Source organism: Vipera berus, assembly GCF_964194415.1.
Source record: "Vipera berus genome assembly, chromosome: 3".
NCBI classification, from domain to species: Eukaryota; Metazoa; Chordata; class Lepidosauria; order Squamata; family Viperidae; genus Vipera; species Vipera berus.
In genome coordinates, this window is record NC_138204.1 from 45,631,435 (window position 1) to 45,658,794 (window position 27,360).

General features: G+C 39.8%; 1 protein-coding gene across 1 annotated transcript in view; it reads right to left on the minus strand.

The window, feature by feature from the left end:
* NFASC (neurofascin) overlaps positions 1-26,152 on the minus strand; it is a gene marked incomplete at its 5' end in the record, with an annotated part of 146,907 nt that extends 120,755 nt beyond the window's left edge. The window contains 6 exons of the mRNA XM_081323164.1: positions 10,643-10,817; positions 13,285-13,407; positions 14,092-14,288; positions 15,331-15,436; positions 18,234-18,251; positions 26,059-26,152. Coding sequence (XP_081179290.1) covers positions 10,643-10,817; positions 13,285-13,407; positions 14,092-14,288; positions 15,331-15,436; positions 18,234-18,251; positions 26,059-26,152 — 713 coding nt within the window. The remainder of the gene's footprint in view (positions 1-10,642; positions 10,818-13,284; positions 13,408-14,091; positions 14,289-15,330; positions 15,437-18,233; positions 18,252-26,058) is intronic.
* Positions 26,153-27,360: the final 1,208 nt, after the last annotated feature.

The following is a 27,360-nucleotide window of genomic DNA, read 5'->3' on the forward strand; positions in this document are numbered from 1 at the left end:
CATCATTCATCTGAAAGTAAATCCATTCATTTCAAATTAGTAGGTGTATCTTTGCAATCTGTGCATTTATTACTCTTTCTTAATAAAGCAATATTTTATAGGATAAACAAATTTGTTGTACTAGACAACCCTCCGTTCATCCTTTCAGAGATATTTCCATACCAGATTCCACAAAGTCTTCAATAATGACAAGAGCTTCTAATGTACTTCCATCACTGGCAAAGTTCTTAAAAATTCAGGGAGATATTCAGTGATATATTTGACTTGAAAGTGGCCTAAGTTGAATGTATAGTTAGTCAAATATCAGCAGTTGACCACAGGAAATGTTTTATGACATGTTGTGTCATTAATTTTTGTACAATCACTTTTAATGTCATAAAGTGTTTTATGAAATTTGCCATGGGTCCCAGGCTAGATATATTCTTTAAGTTAGCCCATTTAAGGTAAAGGTAAAGGTAAAGGTTCCCCCGCACATGCATGCTAGTCGTTTCCGACTCTAGGGGCCGGTGCTCATCTCCGTTTCAAAGCCGAAGAGCCAGCGCTTGTCCGAGGACGTCTCCGTGGTCATGTGGCCGGCATGACTAGACGCCAAAGGCGCACGGAACGCTGTTACCTTCCCACCGTAGTGGTCCCTATTTTTCTACTTGCATTTTTACGTGCTTTCGAACTGCTAGGTTGGCAGAAGCTGGGACGAGTAACAGGCGCTCACTCTGTTACGCGGCACTCGGGATTCGATCCGCCAAACTGCCGACCTTCTGATCGACAAGCTCAGCGTCCTAACCCACTGAGCCACTGCGTCCCTCCATTTAAGGTAACTTTGTTCAAAAACTGTTACCCTATGATGCACTATTCAACCAGTTGAAGGTTCTAGACACAAGAGTTTTAGTAGAATATAGATAAACTTTGCACAACTATCATGTTTTAAGAAAACATGGTAATAATAATGGGAACTATAGCACTCCATTTCTGAGGACCATTGAGAATATGGAGGAAACCAAGAGCAAAGATAACATACATTAAGAACTGTTATGTATGCAGAGATTTCAATGTTCAGGAAACTCTGGTTATTCTATTTCACATCCTTTGACCAAACCAGGAACCTCAAAAGATATGAGAGAGCTTACCTGCAGTACTATTAATAATGCATGCCCTACAAACATAAAAATAAATACTGGAATAATTTGGCAGATTGTCTCCCATTCCCCAATGAAGATTTTGGCTATATTTTTCAAAACACCAAAAAGATACCCAGGAACAACTGACTGAAAGCAATAACACAAATAAGCCATTCCTTGCCAATTCTTTTTTTTATATCATGGATAGTGCAACATGCCAAGAACTGCATTTATTTGTGAGAGAGGTGCCAAAGGCCACAGTCCAAAATGGTCAAGGATAGGAAAAAGAGCACATTAAAAATTATATTATTTTAAAAAATGAATAAATGAAAAATATTTTAAAGCATTTTAAAATTATTAGATGAAAGGCATGAAAAGTTTGGTACACTCATGTAAATTAGTGATCACTATTCAATTTCTTATAACTTGAATTCAAAATAAACAATTTGGCATAAGCCATGTAGTTTTAGAGAAACAAATTTCATTATATTTTGTAATTTGTCAAGCACTAAGAAATGAAAATAGAGCAATTTAAAAGCTTAAAACAGAATAGTACTTAAATATTTCTGAAAACCATGTCATTATGTACGGTATATTTTTCATTTATCACCTCTTCTTCCAACCAATTATATTTATTATAGACTGATTGTTTCCAAGTGGCCTCCTACACTGCCAGTAATTTTCATTAGCAGATGAAGTGTAAAAACTGCAGCCAAAGAATCTTCCAAATTTTTATATTATTTATCTTTACACAAAGAACCACTTCTCAATTAGATAATAGATACAATTTTATGTAGCTAAATTTTTCTAAATACAGATGCATTGCTCTTGATGTCCTTATATTAGAACTTCATTAACTGATTGCCACGACCCACTTGTCTCCAAGGGAGAGGAATGCATTTATTTCCATTCCCATAGCAATAGTCAAGCAGAAATCTTTCTGCACTCTGCAGAATGTTTGTTAAATTAAAAATAACAACAATAACAACTTGAACACTTTTTTCCCTACAAATTGCATTGTGGACAGCCCTTACCAGTTTTAGGGCCCAACAATAAGAACAAAAAAGTAAATGGCTTCTTCAGATTCATGTTGTTCCCTACAGGATAATATCTGAAATGTTTTGAGGTTTATTTCATTGAAATTCATAGAACAGGATATTTTAAATAGAATTGGTTTGTTCCAAGCTTGGAATAAAACTTTTCTTTAGTTGTGTACATTTCTACAGGGTAAAGTAAAAATTAAACAAGAAATAACAGAATTATAAAAACATACGGAAAGAAATTGTGTATTTGTAGGTGTGTATGAGAGATTATCAATTAAAAGACTAATATTAAACAGAAACTTAATTATACAAAGCATATTTTGACTCTGAACATAGTAATCGTGATAATACAGTACAAGATGGCAGAGCAGAGGATGTATTTCAGCATAGAATGGGACACCTTGGTCCAGCCGACTTTCTATAGCCAACTTGCCTCGACCAACTTGGTGCGCCCAACTCGCCATGAGTACTCGCTGTGGCCAACTCACTGTGGGACAATTCAACAATTCAATTTAAGCATTTAAAATAATTTAAAACTTATTTTACTGACTGTCATTCACATTTAATTTTGTCCTTCCTTTTGCATCCTTTTTTAATGATTCTATTCCACCATTTCTTTGATATTGTCCCACGGTGAGTTGTCCAGCGGCACATTGACCATGGCAAGTTGTTCCACAGCAAGTTGGTGCAGCGAGTTGGCTGTGGTGAGTGGCCTACACCAAGTTGGCTGCACTGAGTTGTCCAGGTTCCCTTTTAGCATTCCACCTGAGATTGTCAATATATGTTAGAAGTCACATTCTACCCTAAGATTTGTATATAAAATGATCAGGGAGCAGGTGATGGGAAAAGCTGATATTTGTAAATGAGAACTGAGCTGGTAAATACCAAAATGATTGAAATTATGGTTGATACCTGGTCATTCATTGTTTGGCTATATTCTAGTCCACAACTATTCATCCATTTTGTCCTACAAAAGAAGGCCCGCAGAACTTTCTTCATTAAAACATTAAGTCTCCTTTTTTATACTTTTTGTATGTTATGTAATTATGTAATTTATAATCCCATAAATTATTTGGCATTAGTGATGTCCAATCATATTAAAGAGATATTCCTGTGAGCTAGAATGTACAGTAACTTTCTTAAATATTCTCAAGATCGTTAACATTATAGGCAGAAACCTAGAATGGCTCCAAGTTCCATATTTTTTTTTATAAAAATCAAGAATATATTCCTAAATAAATCAGCAGTGAGATATATCTACTACAAGCCAAGAACTATATATTGTATGGAGGTTATCTTCTCAGTGTTCAGAACTAGTCATCTACTATCTCTTTTTCCCCCCTTATTCCATTTATATATTGGGCCTTCAAGTAAGTGTTGATTCCCGGAGATTATTTGGACTATTCCCTTCAGTTTTTTAGTAAGATTTTTTTACCATTCAGGTAAAATAATTTTTTAAAAAATTAAGACACAATTTGTTTTATCTTTACACAACTTGTAGACTCTAATGAAGAGCAAACCCTTAATGAATGCAGGTTATGTCTCTGCAATATTGTCAGGTGTCTATAGTTTTTCTTAGATCAATGATATCTGAAGACCAGCAATGTCCAAAGGATAGTTCTTAGTGTTACCAAAGTACCAGAAGAAATTAAGGGTGAGGATTTCAGAGTCAAGCTGAATGTAAGAGATTGAATGAAGCCAAATACACAGTTTCTTTACAGACTACTAAATAAGCATAGAGATGGATACATTTAGAAAAATCACGCTTAGTCTAGATTGTGGAAATAATGGTTAACCTGTTTTTCTAAAAAAATAAATAAAATAAAACCAGTATCAGGTAAAAGTCTGTTGAAGATTTCTAAAATGATCCCTTGTCCTATAACCAAACATATTAAATAAAAAAGGGGGAGGAATAAGAACCATCTATTTCCAGTTTCCCCTTCATGGATTACTGCCTTGTCGTGGCGAAGGGGCTTGCGTAATTCAATGAAGCTATGAGCTATGCCGTGTAGGGCCACCCAAGACGGAAAGGTCATAGCAGAGAGTTCTGACAAAACGTGATCCACTGGAGAAGGAAATGGCAAACCACTCCAGTATCTTTGCCATGAAAACCCTATGGACAGTACCAAAAGGCAAAACGATATGACGCTGGAAGATGAGCCCCTCAGGTCGGAAGGCGTCCAATATGCTACTGGGGAAGAGCAGAGGGCTAGTACTAGTAGCGCCAGAAAGAATGAAGCGACTGGGCCAAAGCCGAAAGGACGCTCAGCTGTGGATATGTCTGGTGGTGAAAGGAAAGTCCGATGCTGTAAAGATTCTTTCTCCATAGGAACCTGGAATGTAAGATCCATAAATCAAGGAAAGCTGGACGTGGTCAAACAAGAGATGACAAGACTAAACATCGACATCTTAGGTATCAGCGAACTAAAATGGACAGGAATGGGTGAATTTAATTCAGATGACCATCAGGTATACTACTGCGGGCAAGAATCCCTCAGAAGAAATGGAGTAGCCTTCATAGTCAATAAAAAGTAGGAAAAGCAATACTGGGATACAACACTCAAAATGACAGAATGATCTCAGTTCGAATCCAAGGCAAACCATTCAATATCACAGTAGTCCAAGTCTATGCCCCAACCACCAGTGCTGAAGAGGATGAAATTGACCAGTTCTATGAAGCCCTACAGCACCTTATAGAACTAACACCCAAAAATGATGTCCTTATCATCATGGGAGATTGGAATCCTAAAGTAGGAAGCCAAAAGATAACTGGAATAACAGGCAAGTTTGGCCTTGGAGTACAAAATGAAGCAGGGCACAGGCTTATAGAATTTTGTCAAGAGAATACGATGGTCATAGCAAACACTCTTTTCCAACAACCCAAGAGATGGCTTTACACATGGACATCACCAGACGGTCAACACAGAAATCAGATTGACTATATGCTCTGCAGCCAAAGATGGAGAAGCTCTATACAGTCAGTAAAAACAAGACCAGGAGCTGACTGTGGCTCAGACCATGAGCTTCTTGTTGCAAAGTTTAGGCTTAAATTAAAGAAAGTAGGGAAAAGCGCTAGGCCAGTCAGGTATGAATTAAATCATATCCCTGTTGAATATACAGTAGAGGTGACAAATAGATTTAAGGAATTAGATCTGATAGACAGAGTGCCTGAAGAACTATGGACAGAGGTTTGCAACATTGTACAACAGGTAGCAACCAAAACCATCCCAAAGAAAAAGAAATGCAAGAAAGCAAAATGGCTGTCTGAGGAAGCTTTGCAAATAGCTGAGGAAAGGAGGGAAGCGAAAGGCAAGGGAGAAAAAGAAAGATATGCCCAATTAAATGCAGAATTCCAAAGAATAGCTAGAAGAGATAAGAATGCCTTCTTAAATGAACAATGCAAAGAAATAGAAGAAAACAATAGAATAGGGAGGACCAGAGATCTTTTCAAGAAAATTGGAGAGATGAAGGGAACGTTTCATGCAAAAATGGGCATGATAAAGGACCAAAATGGCAGGGACCTAACAGAGGCAGAAGAGATTAAGAAGAGGTGGCAAAATTACACAGAAGAACTATACAAGAATGAGCTTAATGTCCCTGATAATCACAATGAGTTGGTCACTGACCTCGAGCCAGACATCCTAGAATGTGAAGTGAAGTGGGCCTTAGAAAAGCTGAGCAACAACAAAGCTAGTGGAGGTTTACAGTATTCCAGCTGAGCTATTCAAAATCTTAAAAGACGATGCAGTAAAAGTGCTACTCAATTTGCCAGCAAATTTGGAAAACTCAACAGTGGCCACAGGATTGGAAAAGATCAGTTTACATTCCAATTCCAAAGAAAGGCAGTGCCAAAGAATGTTCAAACTATCGCACCATTGCACTCATTTCTCATGCTAGTAAAGTTATGCTTAAAATTCTACAAGCTAGACTCCAGCAGTATGTGGATAGAGAACTACCAGACGTACAGGCAGGATTTCGAAGAGGCAGAGGAACTAGAGATCAAATTGCTAACATACGCTGGATCATGGAGAAAGCTAGAGAGTTCCAGAAAAACATCTACTTCTGCTTCATTGACTATGCTAAAGCCTTTGATTGTGTGGATCATAACAAACTGTAGCAAGTCCTTAAAGAGATGGGCATACCAGACCATCTTATTTGTCTCTTGAGAAACCTATATGCGGGCCAAGAAGCAACAGTGAGAACTGGACACGGAACCACTGATTGGTTCAAAATTGGGAAAGGAGTCCAGCAAGGCTGTATACTGTCGCCTTGCCTATTTAACTTATATGCAGAGCACATCATGAGAAAGGCAGGGCTAGATGAATCAAAAGTTGGAATTAAGATTGCCGGAAGAAACATCAACAACCTAAGATATGCAGATGATACCACTCTAATGGCAGAAAGTGAAGAGGAACTAAAGAGCCTCTTGTTGCGAGTGATGAAGGAGAGTGCAAAAGTTGGGTTGAAACTAAACATTAAGAAAACCAAGATCATGGCATCTGGCCCTCTCAATTCCTGGCAAATAGATGGGGAAGAAATGGAGGTAGTGACAGATTTTATTTTCCTGGGCTCCAAGATCACTGCAGATGGGGACTGTAGCCAAGAAATTAAAAGACGCTTGCTCCTGGGGAGGAAAGCCATGGCAAATCTAGACAGCACACTAAAAAGCAGAGATATCACCCTGTCAACAAAAGTGCATATAGTCAAGGCTATGGTCTTCCCAGTTGCAATATATGGCAGTGAAAGCTGGACCATAAGAAAGGCTGAGCGCCAAAGAATTGAAGCCTTTGAACTCTGGTGCTGGAGAAGACTCCTGCGAGTCCCTTGGACTGCAAGGCGATCAAACCGGTCAGTCCTAGAGGAGATCAACCCTGACTGCTCTTTAGAAGGCCAGATCCTGAAGCTAAAACTCAAATACTTTGGCCACCTAATGAGAAGGAGGGACTCACCGGAGAAGAGCCTAATGCTGGGAAAGATTGAGGGCAATAGAAGAAGGGGACGACAGAGAATGAGGTGGCTGGATGGAGTCACTGAAGCAGTAGGCGTGAGCTTAAATGGACTCCAGAAGATGGTAGAGGATAGGAAGGCCTGGAGGAACGTTGTCCATAGGGTCGCGATGGGTCGGACACGACTTCGCAACTAACAACAACAACAATTCCAGTTTACAAAGTAGGTTTTGCAGCAGTTCCAAGAAAATTCCACAATGAATTGCACCCTGATTCAGGTGACCCTGAGGGCATAGATAAACCCCCAAGTGACCTCAGCAGCTCTCAGAGAGAGTTCTATTTTATTTATTTTTATTTTATTTTTATTTTATTAAATTTATATACCGCCCTATTCCTGGAGGACTCAGGGCGGTGTACAGGGAGGATTAAAACAAACATACAAAAATTAAAATCAGATTAAGACAATTAATTAAATGAAGTCCCTGAAATTTAAAACTAAAACCCAATAAAAATTAAAACCCCTCAGCCTGGGCCAGACAGCTCAAAGAGCCAAGTTTTCAGGTCCCTGCGGAATGAGCGAAGGTCGGGGGCAGTCCTAAGTTCCATGGGGAGTTGGTTCCATAGGGCCGGCGTGCCCACAGAGAACGCTCTTCCCCTGGGAATAACCTGCCGGCATTCCTTAACTGGCGGTATCCTGAGAAGGCCCTCCCTGTGGGAGCGCACGGGACGAAGGGAGCTTGATGCCGGCAGCAGGTGTTCCCTCAGATAACCCGGACCCAAGCCATTTAGGGCTTTATAGGTCGTCACCAGCACCTTGAATCTCACCCGAAGGGCAACCGGAAGCCAATGCAGCTCGCGGAGTAGAGGTGTTACATGGGAGTATCGGGAAGCCTCCATCACAACTTGCGCGGCCACATTCTGCACCAGTTGAAGCCTCCGAGTGGTCCTCAAGGGCAGCCCCATGTAGAGAGCGTTGCAGTAGTCTAAACGGGAGGTCACGAGTGCATGAGTGACTGTGCGTAGGGCATCTAGGTCCAGATAGGGTCGCAACTGGCGCACCAGGCGAACCTGGGCAAAAGCCCCCCTGGTCACGGCTCCTATGTGGTCTTCAAAATTGAGCCGTGAATCCAGGACGCCCAAGTTGCGAGCCCTATCAACGGGGGGGTAACACCTCACCCCCCATCATTAAAGATGGAATAGTCTGGGTGACCCGAGATGCCGGTATGCACAGCCACTCAGTCTTGGCAGGATTGAGACGAAGCCTGTTTCTCCCCATCCAGACCCAGACCGCCTCCAGGCAACGGGACATCACGGCGAGGGCATCACTGGGTTGGTTCGGGGTTGAGAAAAAAGTTGGGTATCATCAGCATACTGATGATACCCCACCCCGAAACCACGAATGATCTTGCCCAGCGGCTTCATATAGATGTTGAACAGGAGGGGAGAGAGAACCGATCGGTCAGATTCGGATCGGCTGGATCTCCAACAGCTCTCTAGACCCCGTCTCCTACGCTTCATCTCCCGGAGCTCCATAGAAAACCATGGAGCCCACCGAGATCTGCGCCGGGTCAGGGGTCGCAAGGGTACAACACGGTTGAGCGCCTCGGTGGCAGCCCTTTCCCAGGCATTCACCAAGGCGTCGACCGGGCTGTGAGGGGGATAGGTATAGACCCAAGCACCGTCTGGAACCGTTCCGGGTCCATTAGGCGCCTGGGGCAGAACCACCTGGTCGGTTCCACAGCCCAGCAGAGGGGGGTGGCATAACGGAAGACCAACCACAGGAGGTGATGATCGGACCATGACAGGGGGACAATAGTTGGTGAGCCCCCTCCCAGATCATCAAGCCACTGCCCAGATAAGAAAACTAGGTCGAGAGTGTGTCCCCCAATGGGTTGGACCCTGAATTACTTGGGTCAGGTCCATGGCCGTCATGGAGGCCAAGAACTCCCAGGCTAACTCAGACGACCCTCCCAGAGAAGGCAGGTTAAAGTCGCCCAGAACTATAAGTCTGGGAAACTCAACCGACAACCCTGAGAGGGCGTCAAGAAGCTTGGGCAGGGCCGTTGCCACACAGCTGGGCGCCAGGTATGTGAGCAACAAGCCCAACTGAGCCCTAGGGCCGCACCTCAGGAGGAGGGACTCACTCCCGCCTATCTGTAAAACAGTGGACTCCCGCGGACATAAGGTCTCCCGTATAACTACCGCCACCCCACCGCCCCTGCCCTGAGCCCTCGGCTGATGCAACACACAGAAACCTGGAGAGCAAAGCTCAGTCAGAGGGACACCTCCCTCTGAGCCCAACCAGGTTTCTCTAATGCATGCCAGATCCGCGCGTTCCTCCTCGATCAAATCATGGATGAGGGGAGCCTTATTCACCATGGATCTGGCATTGAAGTACACCAACCTAAGCTCAGGGACCTGATCCCCCGCACCCCCGGGTAAACGGGTACCAACCAGAGGGTCAGAGCACACCACCGCTTGAAGACAGCGGGGGCGTGATCCCAGATGTCGATATGGCCCTCCGTGTGACTGCCTGCTGCCATTCCCTATCATCGTGGGGATTTGAAACCCCACCCCAATACCAGGAAAACCAGAAGCCCCCAACCCCAAACCCCTCTCGCCGGGGACCATCTCCGGCCCAGACTGACAGCCGGTTGAAGGAACACATCCTAATTCCCTCCCAACCCTACCATTCCCCCCCTCCCTAAACCTTTAAAACAACCGGCTAAAAACGTACTAGGGGCCTCTTGATGCATTTCCCCCAGGGGCCCCTATCCATGCCCAGATGACTGCAAAGAAATACAATACTTCCAATACTCCCCCCTCCCCATCCTATCGCAACCTCTCCTTCCATCCCTCCTCAGAACTGATGAAGCTTATTGGATGAGAACCAAAATGTTTTCTTCTTCTTCCTCAAGGAAAAAAAAACAGTCCAGTAGCCTTTTGAAGAAAAAAGCACCTTTGAGATAGCTACGACTGGATGACTGAGAATCTCCACAGAGATATAAATATTAAATAAAATGTCTCCATTTAAAAACAGGAAGATCACTTAATCTCCTGAGAAATCTGTGGTGCAGGATCATATCCACAAGAAAGATGTGGACTAAAAACACAAAATAAGGCCAGATTTTCACATTTTATTGCTGTTCTAATTTCCAAAAACATATTCAAATAAATGATATTCCTTAAAAATATTTAAATGTTTGGGTCTGTAGATAAATCAGCTGGACAGTGACATCTTTTTTCTTAAGAGGATTAGTAGGGCTGTTTTAAAATCCTTTCACCCTCCCTTCCCATCTCTGTTCTACTTGGAAAACTAATGCAAAACAATCATGTGAGAAAATAAATAATTTTCAATGTTTTCTAAACATGTAGAATGGAAACAACATAAATTAAGAAATGTCTGAACAATAAAAATACAGTTCCATTAATGCTGCCACATTTGCAAAGAAGATGGTTTCTCTGAACATTGTCAGCACAGGTGGCATAGAAAGGACCTTGCTGTTATTACTCCAACTAAGCTATTCATAATAAATACTTACTGGTCAGGATTTTGAGGGTGTAAGGATTTTTCTGCTGGATGGTATGTGTGAAAGCAAAGCGAGCATTGCAGCTATAGTCAGTCAGAGCATCCTGCTGCACAACATTAGAGAAATACAAGTCACCATTCTGCCCTTGAGAGACACGCTTGTCTTGATGGATTGGCTCCATGGCTGGAAGAAGGAACAGCAATTCTTTTTAGAATTCATAGCTGTATTACATAGCTATGTGCTACATGCCATAGCAGCATTGGAACCAATGACAATTATCTACTAGGCATAACAAGCTCCAAATGCCACATGTTAATTCCTGCTAGCATTAAGAAGCTAGAATAAGTGAGCCACCATAATTATTGTGATGAATGCAGATAGGAAAAACCTTTTAAGATGATTTCCTTTGATATTAATCTTTGCACATATGATCATATCAAGTGTACAGTGAAATTTAAGAAAACAATTTATGGTGTTTTTCATGCAAACATTAGAGAACACACCAAAGAAGTACATTTCAAAAAGTGAGATCCTGCATATATATTTTGGAAAACTATAATGCAGTAGTTTGGGACAGAGATGGGGCAAAACATCTTGGACCAACTCTGTCTGCAGCTCCAGTTTTTATCTGATTAACAAGCAACAGCTACTAACTGACAACATGCCCTCCATATTGCTTTTGAGAACATGGAAGGAGGAAAAAGTAGGTAGTTTATACAATCAGAATAGAGCTGGAAGGGACTTTGGAGGTCTTCTAGTCCAACCCCCTACTCAAGCAGGAGACCCTATACCATTTCAGACAAGAGACTGTCCAATCTCTTCTTAAAACAGCTTGATGGCAAGCTGTTCCACAGGTTAATTGTCCTCACTGTTAGAAAGTTTCTCCTTAGTTCCAGGTTGCTTCTCTCCTTGTTTAGTTTCCATCAATTGTTTCTTGTCCTGCCCTCTGGTGCTTTGGCAAATAAGTTGACCCCCCTTCTCTTTGTGACAACTTCTCAAATACTGGAATAGTGCTATCATGTTATCCCTAGTCTTTCTTTTCTCTAGACTAGCCAAATCCAAATCCTGCAATCATTCTTCATATGTTTTAGATTCCAAGCCTTTAATCATCTTGTTGTTAGCTGCGAAGTCGTGTCCGACCCATCGCAACCCTATGGACAACGTTCCTCCAGGCCTTCCTGTCCTCTACCATCTTCTGGAGTCCATTTAAGCTCACGCCTACTGCTCCAGTGACTCCATCCAGCCACCTCATTCTCTGTCGTCCCCTTCTTCTCTTGCCCTCAACCTTTCCCAGCAATAGGCTCTACTCCAGTGAGTCCTTCCTTCTCATTAGGTGGCCAAAGTATTTGAATTTTAGCTTCAGGATCTGGCCTTCTAAAGAGTAGTCAGGGTTGATCTCCTCTAGGACTGACTGGTTTGATTGCCTTGCAGTCCAAGGGACTCGCAGGAGTCTTCTCCAGCACCATAGTTCAAAGGCCTCAATTCTTTGGCGCTCAGCCTTTCTTATGGTCCAACTTTCACTGCCATACATTGCAACTGGGAAGACCATAGCCTTGACTATACGCACTTTTGTTGACAACTAATCATCTTAGTTGCTCTTTTTTGCCACTTTTTCCAAAGTCTCAACATCTTTTTTTTAATGTGGTGACCAAAACTGGATGCAGTATTCCAGGTTTGGTCTTACTAAGGCTTTATGAAGTGGTACTAATACGTTATGTGATTTTGATTCTATGCCTCTGTTTATACAATCAAGGATTGTAATAGGTTTTTTTTGGCTGCTGCCACACACTGCTGGCTCATATTTAAGTGTTCATCCACTAGGACTCAAAGGTCCCTCTCACAGTTACTGATTTTGAGCCAGATTTCATCTAATCTGTACTTGTACCTTTGGTTTTTTCTGCCTAAGTGTAAAACCTTGCTTTTCTCCACATTAAATTTCATTTTGTTAGATAGGACCCATTTTTCAAATCTGCCAAGATCTTTTTGAATCCTGAGCTTGTCTTCTGAGGTGTTGGCTATTCCTGCCAGCTTAATGTCATCTGCAAATTTGATGAGCTCCCTTTCTATTCCCTCATCTAAGTCATTTATGAAGATATCGAAGAGTACTGGTTCTATGATTGAACCCTGTGGCACTCCACTGCTTACTTCCCTCCATGTAGTTGTAGTACCATTAAGGACTAATCGCTGAGTATGGTTTGTCAGCCAGTTACAAATCCATCTGTGATGCTGTCTATCCCACATTTTTTTAGCTTACCAAGTAGTTGTTTGTGGTCTACTTTGTTGAATGCCTTGCTGAAGTCTATGTATACTAAGCCCACAGCATTTCCCTGGTCTACTAATTTAGTCTGTCAAAGAATGAAATAAGATTCCTTTGCAGCTATATCATAGTTGGCAAATGTGTCCCTTCTATATACGTTATACATTAGCTTGCATTAGCCTCCTTCAACCTGACAAAGATGAAGGATTGTGTGGACTGTTACCCATGACATCCAAAGGCATATTTTTTTGCCATGGTCTAAATATCGTATATGGCAAGTATCCAAAAGGAACAACCTGATGTAGTCATCCTACGATGCCATCGCGTCTTGTGTCACAGAACTGTCTCATTGTTAAATACAGTTATAGCCACCTGAGTCATGTACAGACTTACAGCTACTCATCCAAAAGATAGCAGGGGGCGGTAGTCCAGGTGGGGGATTGCATGCCAAGATAAGTGAAGCACCTTCATGAACCTCTTGAATGTCCAAATTTTCCTTTGGCCACAAAGGGGATTCTGAAATTATAAACTTTGTAAGAGAAATTGCATCAACTCATGTATTATATTTAAAGAGAATGATTCAAGTAGACACTTGATGAAATGACCCTGGGATAATTAATAATGGCCAGAAAATAGTGTGAGTGAGAAATTAGACAAGATTCCAATGAATACAGAAAATCTCTGATGAAATTCAAATGCTGACAAAAAGATAGAATATAGGAGCACAGGAATATAAACTTTGAATAAACATATCCTATTTCTGAGCAAATTGGAAACATCACTGTTGGTAGTGATGTCTGCAGGGGAGGAATCCAAAATCTAACAGAGTGGCCCCAATTGAGCGATCAAAGCTATCAACTTGAGGTTTTTTTAATTACCCCATCCTAAAATATGCTTACGAAAGGGTTCTTAAGAGTCATACATTTACAGAAATACAAACATTTTCTAAATTGCTGCAATGGAAGATGGCTGCTATTGTTTTATACAAATGTTAAAACAAATATATAATGCTACAAGTCTCTTTCACCTCTTGGTAAGCAGCAACACTGTATTTATTAAACTGTACATGAGCTTATTGCATGCCAGAAATTTTATAACCATTCTAAGTACAAAACAAAGCTCTAGCAAACTAAACCATATAACTGATAAGGCTATAGAAATGCATAATGAAGTTAACAATTTGTGTTAAAGTGTACTCACTTGAAACATGCAGGAATATTTTGTTAGAGATAGCTGTTCCGTAGTCATTCCGAGCAAAACACTGATATTCTCCCTCATAATCCTCTGGCCTTCCACCACTGCGGAAGTCAACAACCAGTGTACCTGACCAATGCCTCATGGTTACTCGAGGGTCCTTTGCAACATTGAAAAACTTCCCGTTTCGTGTCCAGGAAAACCTGTAAACAACATTGCACCAAAGGTTAGCCACTTGGTCTATTCAAGAACAATGGCCTCTGTTGCTATACAGTGTGCAGTTTATTTGAGATCTATTAACTTTTTGTGTAGTAATGGATCCTGAGTCCTACAACTTGAATGAAATACAACGCAAGGACATTCCCCCATTTAAGATTTTAATGTTATGTGGAGATGAGTTCTACATTTACACCATATCTACATTTGATGCTTATCAAAACAATCATGACATGGCAATTTTAAATCCCAGAATGCATTTAGAAGGCCTACAGCAGTGTTGGCGAACCGCACCACGTGAGAACAGGGCAGATCTAGTGAGTATCACACAGGAACTAGCCCCGCCCCATTTGCAGCACATGTGTTCTTGTGGCCCTGTGCCCACATGCACGTGTGTAAAATGCTTCCCACTCCCTTTTCTTCCAGTCCACCAACTGACAATGGTTGGTGAGCTCTGCTCTGCCACCTCTACTCGAGTTTGTTAGTTGGCTGCTTCGCCTCCTTTGTGCTGGGCGGGGTTCCTGCTCTGGGTGGTGGTGGAGGCCTGAAGGACCTGCTGCTGGCAGCAGTGGTGGTGCACGTGCCAACAGAAAGGGCTCTGAGTGCCACCTCTGGCACACGTGCCATAGGTTCACCACCACTGGCCTACAGCTATACTGATTATAATAGAATCTTTATGATGCAAAGCTACCACAAACCACTCCAATAGCACTTTGACTCTGTATAAATTTTTGATACACTTGGCATGATAAATGACATACACCCTTTTAACAAAACAATTCTTCTATACTGGCATGAAAAAAATTGTTTCAAAGAGCTCTAAGCCACACGATCTTGACTCATAGTGATAAGCATGGATCTAGTATTAGAGAACATTTTTTTTCTATCTTGGTTCATCATAAAGTGACTGCCAAAATAACTTACCATGAATTCTACTTAAGTCTGGGCACAGCCATTCTTGTAGTGATACAGTAATCATTCAGATATTTGTATACAACTCTTGAGAAAATAAACTACAATTACACTCACGTGGGCGTGGGGTTGCCTTTTGCTTCACACTCAATGAATATATTATCTCTTGGATCTACAATATAATTCTTTGCAGACTCCTTTGTAATTGTGGGAGGCTGAGGCACTATAAAAGCATATATAAGAGAGGGAAAGAGAGAAAATGAAGGTAAGAGGAAAAAATTACCTTTCCATACAATACCATTTGAAATACAGTTGCTTTTTATTTCACTCAAACTGTTCAAGTCTTGTGAGGCTGGGTAGCTTAGGAAAAAAGAACCACTTGGATTGCTAGAATGACATTTATTGCTAGCAAAGCAATGAAACAATCTTGAAAACCTAGCAAAGTAATTCTCCTTCATACTTAACATAATTAAGGCAGAGTTGGAAAAGGCTGATCTTATTCACTGTTTCCCCCCCCAATCATGCTTATGAGGGACAAAGGGTACAGTCCATTGGTAAGGTAGTCCTCGACTTATGATCGTAATGGAGCCTGTCCAGCATCATCTCGTGATGGTCATAAAATGGGTAGGTCATGTGATTTTCTGACCTTTTTTCAGTGTTTCTAAAATGGCCATTGCATCGTTAAGCAAACAGTACAGTTGTTAAGCAATCCAATGGTTCTTATAGTTGCAATTTTGTTGGAAGTGCTGGTTTTTTTTTGCAAAAGTGTCATAAAATGCAGTGCTGGGGCCATGGGAAACTACAAATGGTTGTAAATGTGGCCACAATGCCAAGCGCCCAAAATTTTGGTCATGTGCCCATGGATATCTCTCTCTCTCTCTCTCTCTCTCTCTCTCTCTCTCTCTCTCTCTCTCTGTGTGTGTGTGTGTGTGTGTGTGTGTGTGTGTGTGTCTGTGTGTGTGTGTATGTGTGTGTGTGAGAGAGAGAGAGAGAGAGTTGGAACTTCAAATCCAAGTTGTAAGTACCCAATCATAACTTTGAATGGTTGCTAAGTGAGAAGTCACAAAACAAGGACTATCTGTATTTGCTCATCTTCTTTTAGCATAAGGAAAAACAAGACTGAACATCTAAATGGGAATATATGTTCTGACTTTAATCCCTCATTGCCAGGTCCCCCTGTTGTGGGAGACACCCTGAAATAAGGAAATAGATGTATCCATTTCAACACAATTGCAGTCCTACAGGGCTATAACTGCTACTCTTCCAGAGTTACACTTGTGCAGAGGAGACAAATGCAGACTCATTCAAATGAGGCTACCATTTCTGTGCAGACTTTTTGCTTTGATAAATGGCAACACGTAGATAATCAAGAGTGGTGTTTTTCAAGATTTTCCACTGTCAGAAGCTCAGTGATATAGCATATAGGGCATATAGGGCAGGGCCTTCACTTGTGTGATCTCCATCTATCAAATGCCCTCCACAAGAACATATATTTGTTCTTCATGTTATCAGTACCTAGGAAAGTGGTAAATATCCATCTCTTTTACTGTTATTAAGTGTTAATTCAAATACTTTCAATGATTCCACTTTTAATTTTGCCTTAAATTTAATTTAAATGTTTATATTTTTACAATTTAGTTTTTAAGTTACTATGAACTGTCTTAAATGGAGAGAAATATGGAATATACATTTTTAAAATGTTATAAAATAAGCAAGGCTAAGCTGAAAAAAGCATCTCAAACCTGGTCAGTATTTGGAAAGAATCTCATTAGGAAAGCCCAAAGTATGACAAGCCCTCTCTGTATTGCTGCCAAAAAGTCTATATGGATCTATCTTGTTTAAAGGAGGTTTTACTTATAAACCCTTTTCTTCTATAAGGGGAAGTCAAGTGTGCAGCATACATATTCCTCTTGCCAAATATTCATTTTCCTAATTCCAAAACAGGATAGCTGATCCTCTGTTCTTTTTTTTCTCTAGAAGCACATGTAGTTCTCAACTTACAGCTGTAATTGACCCCACAATTTTGATCATTGAGATGGTCATTAAGTGGTCACCGCAAGACTGTGCCTCATTTTATGACTTTTTTGTGGCAGTCATTAAGTGAATGCATCAGTTGTAAAGTGAACATAGCAGTCACTAAGCAAATTCTTTGTTTGGTATGGGTTGTTTTTTTTGCTGAAAATCAGAAGTAAAAATGCCATAAATCATGGTTAGGTGACTGCTGGGTGCTGCAGATGATCGTAAATGCAGGTCAATTTTCAAGTGCCCAAAATCTAAGTAGCTTTTTGGAGTCCATCTCCTAAGCAACTGGCCATAAGTCGACAACCACCTGTAAATTAAAAAGAACACACACAACTGCACAACTTTTGAATACTTTTCTCCATCCAGTGGATCAGATCACAAATTGGTCCCATTTTTGTTTAAACTACTTACCTGTATAGTGAAAGAAGTAATTTTAAAAACAAGCTGTTCTTCCTTGACTTTTCTTGGTGGCTTATAAGAATGTGACCATTCAAACACTACTCACTCAAGCATTTCCTGTTGTCTTCCCACCTACTTTAACAAAGTTTACCTGTAGCCTAGTTGGTTCTTCCCTCACCCCCATGGTGTTTGCTCACAAAAGCAGTGTGAACTAACCAGCTAATTATTAAACACATCTCTCCTGTGTTTTGAAAAGTTTAAAGAAGAAAAGAGCAATAATTATATTTACATAAGTATGTTTTATATTTTGGACTAACAAAAGCATCACTTTGAAGAACAAAAATCTGGATAAAACGTTTCCCCCTTTAATTTACTATATCCCCTTTGGAATTCTGAAATTCAGATACCATAACTGCAACATTTTACATTTGAGGGCTTTAGCTGAATATAAAGGCAAATGTTTTATTCCAAGAAGTTAATACAGAAACTACTTCAGACTTGTTAACCGCTATACAGGTTGCTGCTATACCCAGGTTTCTTAAAATACAAAGAATGTTATTTCAGGGTAGGGGGGAAAAAGGTCAGAAAACAAGACTTACATGTATCTTGAATACTTGCTGTTAATTCGAAGGTATAAGCACAGCAATAAAAAGAAAGAGAGAAACAGGAAGGGTTAATCTAAATGTTTAGATCTAATATTAAATATCAAAAGGGGTAAAGAAAACGTGCAATTTAAATGAATATTAATATTATTAGCTTAAATATTTTGCCCCAAGTTCCTGTGAAGAAGAGTTAGAGAAAACTTAAAAAAAGGTGGGAAATGATACAATTAGCAAAATAAATACATATAAATATGAATATGTTCTAACAGCAAGAAGTCTAGTGAAGACTATTAATGGACAGATTTAATTCATGGTCTAGTCTAGTTCATAGGTGTTTCTGTAGCCTTCTCCAACATAGTGTCCTCTAAACATATAGGATTATAATTTCTTTAATCCTCAACCATCATAAATTTTAATATATGGGGCAAACCCTTCCAAATGCTTAAAGTATAGTATTTTACAGATTTACCTATACTTCCCTGTAAAAATCCTTTACGTGGCTAAGAGGTGCAGAAAAATATCATCTTAAAAGACTATGTCACTTTCTTGTTTAGTTGTTCATATTTTTTTGGTAGTTTTAAAAATGCAGTTACAAACAGCATTCAAGTGATTTACAACTCTTATGTTAATGCTAATTTCTTAAGACTTTATGCAAGAAAGTGCAAAGTGATGGTAAAGACCCATGGAAGGCCATTCCACATTGGAGAAATATGCCAACCGTGGGCATGGACAGTAGTCCGGCACAGAGACTGATGTCAAGGAGACTAAAGACTCCTTAAAGGTAAAGGTAAAGGTTCCCCCGCACATGCGTGCTAGTCGTTTCCGACTCTAGGGGGCGCTGCTCATCACCGTTTCAAAGCCGAAGAGCCAGCGTTTGTCCGAGGACATCTCCGTGGTCATGTGGCTGGCATGACTAGACGCCAAAGGCACACGGAACGCTGTTACCTACCCACTGTAGTGGTCCCTATTTTTCTACTTGCATTTTTACGTGCTTTTGAACTGCTAGGTTGGCAGAAGCTGGGACGAGTAACAGGCGCTCACTCTGCTACGCGGCATGTGGGATTCGACCCGCCAAACTGCCGACCTTCTGATCGACAAGCTCAGCATCCTAACCCACTGAGCCACCGCATCCCTAAAGACTCCTTACCAGTGGCGAATAAGTTGCTTGAGCCCTCTGGGAAACACATTCTTTTAGAACTATTTCCCCAAACAGTTTTAATTTTTCATCACTATACGCTTTCATGAATAAATTTCTTTAGTACAAAAATGTTTACGTACATTTCTTCAAAGATTATATCACATCATTTGGAAAAAAAAGTCCAAATTTCAGAACCGTTTCAATTTATGTTTTGGTTCAGAAAATGCATGCAAGGTGATTTTTATCTTAACATCTATGTCAAAATGATTCCACAGATTCCCTGTCCCTTTCTTAATTTTTCCAAAAATCAGTCTAATTTCTGGCTACTTATACAGTTTTTTATACCAGAGGTCCCCAACCTTGGCAACATGAAGACTTGTGAATTTCAACTCCCAGAATTCCCCAGCCTGCTGGCTGGGGAATTCTGGGAGTTGAAGTCCACAAGTCTTCCAAGTTGCCAAGGTTGGGGACCCCTGTTTTATACCATACATCAATCCATTTTTCCATTTTTAAAATTTCTTTGAAGTAATATATATCTTGTCCTCCCAAAGTCCTTTTATTTGAATGCAAACATAATTCAAATATGGTTTGCTACATCACAAATGCTTTTCTAAAATCAACAAGTTTTCTGATTCAACAGTTTAATATGCAGATCTGATACCCTGCTTCCAATGGTACAAATATTCTTTAAATCATATCCATACACTACACCTGTATGCAACACTAATCCCTGTGAAGGAGGGAAGCTTCTGGGGTCAGAAAAAAAGAGATCATTTGCCTGGTGAGTTAGCAATTTGCACACTTATCATAAACCCACAGCAGCTGTGACTATTTATGCACCACCTGCTCAATTTATAAAACCTGGAGCCTTTCAAACTTACAAAAAGGAGATGAATTAATTAGCTAGGTCTCTGCTATGAACAATGGGTGGACATGAGAGGACTAAGAGAGACCAAGCACTTTCTCTGTTAAATAAAAGGAAGATTAAAAATCCAATTCTCTGGCAGCTTGCACGAAGGAAAAACACATGGTAGAGCCTGATGTCACCAAAGTGAGAAAAAAAGAAAATCTTTGAAAAATGGGTTCAGCTGGGTAAAACAGATGTTTGACATGTTCCTTAATGCCTTCTACTGATTTGGGATGATCACTTTCTGATTCACTCTATCCTAAAGTTCTGTGACTATAAGAAATGCTTGCAAGTAGTTGCTATGTCATAATTTTTATCTAGTCACTTTAGTGAAATATCACGCATACATTCCATACTAATATCTACTTTCTAGCAAGCCTGCCAAAATGTCACTAAATAAAAAAAAACCTGGTTGCTCAATCTTAAATCATGATTTTCTCCTGTTTAATCTTGTTTGGGAGAGGTAACTTGAACTAAGAGGAGTGGTTAGAAAAGGGGATTATAAACCAATCTGCCCTAAAGCAACCATCACTGAGAAATGGTGAAAAAATATGGGAAGACATCAGCAAAGTCACTAAAAGTATATTTTGACATTGAATCAAAGCGATTTTTTGTCACTATTTAGGATTCAGGACTTCATGATTAATGGTTAAATTCAGAATTTATTGGCTACTTTTTTCCTTAATATATGTGATGCATCAGTTTATTTATTTATTAAGTTTTGTTGGCACCCATCTCACTTTCAGAATGGCCCCAGGCAATTTACAGCTAAAAGTATAAAAACCATAAAAAACACATCAGTAAAATGGGAGCCAAGTAAGAAGCAAAGATAGAATAAGTTAAAAAGTGGGGTGGCTTTAAGGCAGACATGTCAAACACAAGGCCTGGGGGCCGAATCCGGCCCGCGAAGTGGTTTCATGCGGCCCGCGAAGCCATCCTGGAAACAGTGAGGGAACGGCCCCCATTGCCTTGGCCCTGGCCCAGAGACCCTCCTTCTGCCAGAGACCCTCAGATCTGTTCCACTCCTGCCCAGGCCCCCATAGGCACCCTTAATGCAAACGATGTAGAGCTGGCCACGCCCACCCAGTAGGCCATACGCACTCTAGCCACACCCACCCAGTAGGCTACGCCCACCCTGGCCATAACCTGGCCCCCTGAGGGCAACCGCAATGAAATTGAGTTTGACACCCCTGCTTTAAGGTCTTAACAATCCCCAGGATTGCACGCCACTCTGGGACCCCCATGCGAGTTGGTAGAGTCAGGTCTTCACACTGAAAGTGGGCACCTACTTCACCTCTGGGAGGAGAATATTCCAGAGTGCAGAGGCAATAGTACAGGGGGCTCTCTTCCCCGAACCATGTCAGTTGAAATTCTTTAACTGACAGGGTCCATAATATACCTTACCTGCTTGACCAGGTGGACAGGTTAATATGATGGGGGTAATATGGCTTCTCAGGTAACTTAAAGCCCATGTGATGTAGGGCTTTAAAGGCATATATCAACTGAAAGCAAACTGGCATCCAATGAAAACCACACAGCAAAGGTGTTATATGCACCATCATTGGGACACCCAAAATTCTGCACCAGCTGTACTCTTCAGAGATATCCCTGTGTAGAACGCATTGCAATAGTTCATTGAAGAGATGACCAGGGCATGAGTGAATGAGAGTAGGCCTCCTGATCCAGGAAGGGGCCTAACTGGTGCACAACACAAAGTTGAAGAAAGGGCCTCCGGTTTATGACTGCCAGCTGCTCCTCAAGCAAGAATCTAGGAGGACCTCTAGATTGTACCACACTGTCCAGGGCAGTGCAACCTATCCAAGACCAAAGATGATAAAGCCCTGGATACAGATGAGTTGAATATAGCCAATTTTTTTGTCTAAATGGCTATAATAATGAGATATGTAAGATTCCCATATATGTCAAGTATGAGGAAAAAAGGGAGAAAAGTAATGCAATAATTAAATAAAAATGCTCGGTACAACATTCATTAAAAGTTTCCAATGCTTAAACTTCAAATACTACTTCCAAAATGAAATTAAAAGTTAAAAGATGTAACCATAAATCTGATTTTTCTTTAAATGTAACAGTTTTATTATTATTTAGTCTTACTGTATTTTTAACTGCTGGAAGTGCTTACATAATTTATAATATAGGAAACACAGTGAATATTGTATATGTTAAACCTTGGTGACTTTAAACCTAATCCAAGTACTTTTCTGCTATGCTAGTATTCTACCACATAATTGGTTGGCTATCGTGTTATGTGCCAAAATGATAAAATAACTTTCAATATTTAACAAATGTGTCTAATGTGCAGTGCAGATTTAGGATTGTTTGGAGAACTTATCATGAACTGCCAGGAACCTCCAGAGATAGTCTGAAGACTTTTATACTGTACATATAGGGGATAAAGAGACTAGCATAAATTTCCACTCCCTCCTGGGAGGCTAATTCTGTCTGTCTTCACAGCTGGCATAATAAATGAGTTAATGGTAAAATATTTAATTGTTTGCCAGATTATATTTAATTATAAAATCCAACAATAAACATTTTTTAGCATTGTCATAACTTTGAAGAGTCATTAAATGAAGGATTGTGAGTTGAAGACTACCTCTATACCTATTCTTGGGAAATGATTGCTGATGACACTATCTATCACAAAACATGCTGCTCTAAACAAAACATCTCTGCCTCATGAAGACTCTGGATAAATGAATGATACTTTTAAGGGAATTACATGTTGTCTGACCGTTAAACTCTGGAACAAAATCCTGAACAAATTCAATGAACAGTAAAAATCTGAAAAAAGAGAATTATGAAGGTAGGCAGGAGCTTATTAAAAACTTGATTTATATCAATTTATGAGGGATTTTTTTAAAAAAAATGTTAGAGACATTTATATTAATAGAATCAGCAAATCAATATGAAATAAAATTGATGAATAAATAGAATAGAATAGAGCTGGAAGGAACCTTGGAGGTCTTGTAGTCCAGCCCACCGTTCAAGTAGGAGAACCTATGCCATCTCAGATAAGTGACTGTCCAGTCTCTTCTTTAAAATCTCCAGTGATGGAGCACCCACGATTTCTGAGGGCAAGTTGTACCACTGGTTAATTGTCCTCACTGTTAGGAACTTTCTCCTTAATTCCAGGTTGTTTCTCTTTGAGCAGTTTCCAACCATTGTTTCTTGTCCTGCCCTCTGCTGCTTTGGAGAATAATTTGACCCCCTCTTCTTTGTGGCAGCCTCTCAAATACTGGAATAGTGCTATCATGTCTCCCCTATTTCTTCTTTTCTTTAGACTAGTCACTAGCCAAACCCAAGTCCTGCAGCCGTTCTTCATATGTTTTAGTTTCCAGGCCTTGGATCATCTTAGTTGGCGTCCTTATGATGAAGGGGATGCCCATGGCATATTTGGAATGTATATAAAAACAATGCAAACAATAATTACTTCTATGTTACCTAGCTTTTCTAAATTTGGGATCAGATCCTAATGAGTCTTACTTAGTCCATTGGAAGATACTGTTTTTTTATATAAAAAGTATCTCCTACATATTAGCAAAGTTCCAAATGAAAGTAAATTATTCTTAAAATAGACAACTGAAATCATGAAAAAGACAATGTTATGAATTAAAATAGGCATCCTTCCTCTCTCTTCGATAAATATGGAATCCTGAAGAAAGACACAATTGATGAGAAACAAGTCATAAGTAATTTTGGATTGGTTTTTTCAATAATAAAGTAGTGTTATTTTTCTCCTGAACTTTACATGTTTCTTAATGACAGTTTCCACTCAAAAGAAGAAAAAAAAATTCAATGAGCCTTTCTTGATCATCACAGAGGGTCTCCTATATAGACTCTATGAATTAAACAACTTTAATTCAGTAGACTTTTAGTGATTAGTGATTTAGCAACAAGCTTCCTACTGGTTGGCAGCACAAAGAACAGAAAATACTTAATCTTTAAGTAAAAGCAATAAAAGTAAATCCATTGTTTTCTCATAAATAAAATCAGAATTATATACATGTCCAGGAAAGCATTTTTCTTGTGGAGGATAATATTTTTTCAGAGATGACAGAGTTTGTGAGGGACTGGCTCACTCTAATTTTTTATATCTGCCCATTAAGCTGGGCAAGAGAGGCATGCCGGGTCCCATTTATTAGGAATTATCATAAGGTAGGACCCAGGAAGTGTTCTTTTCTATAACTGTGCCTGCCCTTTAGACATCATACTGCACATTTTACACAACCTTGAAGACCTGGCTCTTTTCCCAGGGACAAGGGTCAGGGGAGTAATTGATCCCCCACTATTGCTGAATGATCTTTTGACTGTTGGTTGTAAATGGTAGCTTTTACTTTTTTTATACAGCATACATTTATATTGTACTTTAATTGTGTTAGCCACTCAGAGCCACATTATTGAGATGGAAAGCCATATAAATAAATATATGTATTGTATACATCCTTGCATGTTTGGGTCTAGAGACAAAAACGGCTGGGACTAAAACCAATAGAGTCTGAGGATATATTTTTTTCTTTTTACATCATTCCCATCTCTCTGATTTCATATTTACTTCACTCTTGCAATTTACCATTTTTCCCTCTGTATTTGCCATTTCCTTCTCCATCTTTTCAGTGCCTCCCTCATGGCCTGAAAAGAGGTTAAGGAATCATGGGGAACTTGCACTCTGCAATGTACATTATCAATGGCTGATATCATGAAATTAGTCCATGGGAGTGGCAATATTTTATATGTCCACATTGTCTAATGCATCTGACCAGAATTAGATCTAAGTTTGCAATGGGGTGATCAAAAACATCCCAATGGAACTGCTTCAAATGTCCTTGGGTGCATTTAGTGGTGTGCAGACGAGCATTATCATGAACCAACACATCTGGAGTGGTGCCATAGAAAATCCCGCCAAATGTGAAGATGCCAAAGGAGTACTGCTAGTGAAGTTCATTATTAAAAGGAAAATTTGGAAAGTTAGAATCAGAACTGGAAAACGCACCCAAGAACTTTTGAAGCAGTTCCGTTGGGATGGTTTTGGACACCACCCCCACCCCCAATAGCCCAGATTTGGTGCCAAGCGACTACTACTAAGGAATTTCAAACCTTGTAAGACATTATGACAAGTGCCTCAGTTTGAATGATTATGTCAAAAAGTAATGTAATGTTGTAGTTTTCTAACGTGTATAATAAAAGTTCGGAATTTGTAAGTGTCTGTCATTGATAACCAAACAGAGGTTTATTTCCAAATTGCCCTTGTATTACCACACAAAAAAGATAGAAGTGAGGAAGAAAAGGAGAGGCATATCCCACAGCTATCATTCTAATCCCAACAGAGTGTAGTTTATTTTATATGAATCAAATATTATTTTGATAGATGATATTAGATATGTAATTAAAAATATTTCATAAATTAATATTCCAAGGCAATTCATGAGATTGTTATTTCCCAGATCTTTCTAGTCAAATACAGTGGATTATGACTCTAGAAGTTACCTCAAATCTTCAGGAAAATGAAAAATATCTTGAAAAGATAATACTGAGGAAACTTGAAAAATATTCTGAATATTCTTTCTAAATCTGAACTAAGATATGATAGCATAGGTGTCAAGATTAGAACAAAAAACAGTTCCAAATAAAATCTTAACGTTCCATCTAGGGACAGAAAAACCTGATAGTATTGCTCTTCCTTGCTGGGTTATTCATGATAATATGCCTGAGAAACATGTTGAAAATGAATTGATAAAATATAAAAACAGGGAACTTACGATCCCGTGGGACTTCAATGGCTCTGATGAGGTTATGAAGATATGAAGTGAGCACCACGACCATGTAGGTTAGGAGATACCTTTGAATTACCATGTTGAATATTTGGCTAAGATTCTATGTCCTCAGTTTCCTCCAAGAAGGCAAAGTGGCACCTTTACTGCTGAAGTATACTAATATGTTTGGAATTACTATAAAAAAAGAAAGAAAGAAGAATTAGTAAGCTACTACCGTATTAAAATTCATATATGCCTCATTTTTTTCTAAATCTTCACTGGAATGAGACAAACAAGAACAAATTATGCAACCAGTGACTTTATTGGTCTAGGATAATTCAGATGACAACACACTGTTTTCTCGTATGTTCTTTCTTAAAAAATAAAACAAAACCCAAGTAGGGGCAGGTATGTTTAGTATTTAAATTCAGTCTTATATCTAGAATTCTTAAACAAGTCCTTTAGCCCAAAACAAGTCACTTAACTGTGTCCCCCAGCATGTATAGAGGTACTCTACTGTACAATTGGTCATTTTTCAAATAAATGAAATTAATATCACCAGTATTAATAGGAATGAGAGTAAGGGAGACTCATTTTTGTGGAAGCCTGTGTACACTAATTTCACTGGGGCTTTCTTTCAAAAATTCCCTGAACTTATCCTATCTACCATCTCTCCTAATATTTCACTGTTAAAGTATTGGTATTTCTTGAGGGGAAAAAAGAGTATTATTATCAGTAGCAAACGAGCAAGGACAAATGATCTGAAGTAACAGCTCTGTAGTTCTTGCAAATATGCAGCTCAACTGTTTTACTTTTTTCTTTTTTGCCTCCTCAAAGGGCAGAGTTTGTGCAAGCAAGTTATCTCTTCCTGCACTGATTTTTGTTCAGAGGTTAGTAGTCCCTAAAAATGCCACTGCAAGTTAACAAGTTCAGATCCCTGCCTTAATTGATTAGAACCTTCTGGTCAGCTGACAGCTGCTGCCTGAAACTGACCAGACCTTTCATATTGAAGGCTTTTATTGTCCCAACTGCTGTAGAGGTTGGAAAATAATTTTATTACTACTTTGTTGTTGTTGTTAACTGCGAAGTCGTGTCTGAACCTTTGCGACCCCATGGACAACGTTCCTCCAGGCCTTCCTGTCCTCTACCATCTTCTGGAGTCCATTTAGGCTCATGCCTACTGCTTCAGTGACTCCATCCAGCCACCTCATTCTCTGTCGTCCCCTTCTTCTTTTGCCCTCAATCTTTCCCAGCATTAGGCTCTTCTCCAGTGAGTCCTTCCTTCTCATTAGGTGGCCAAAGTATTTG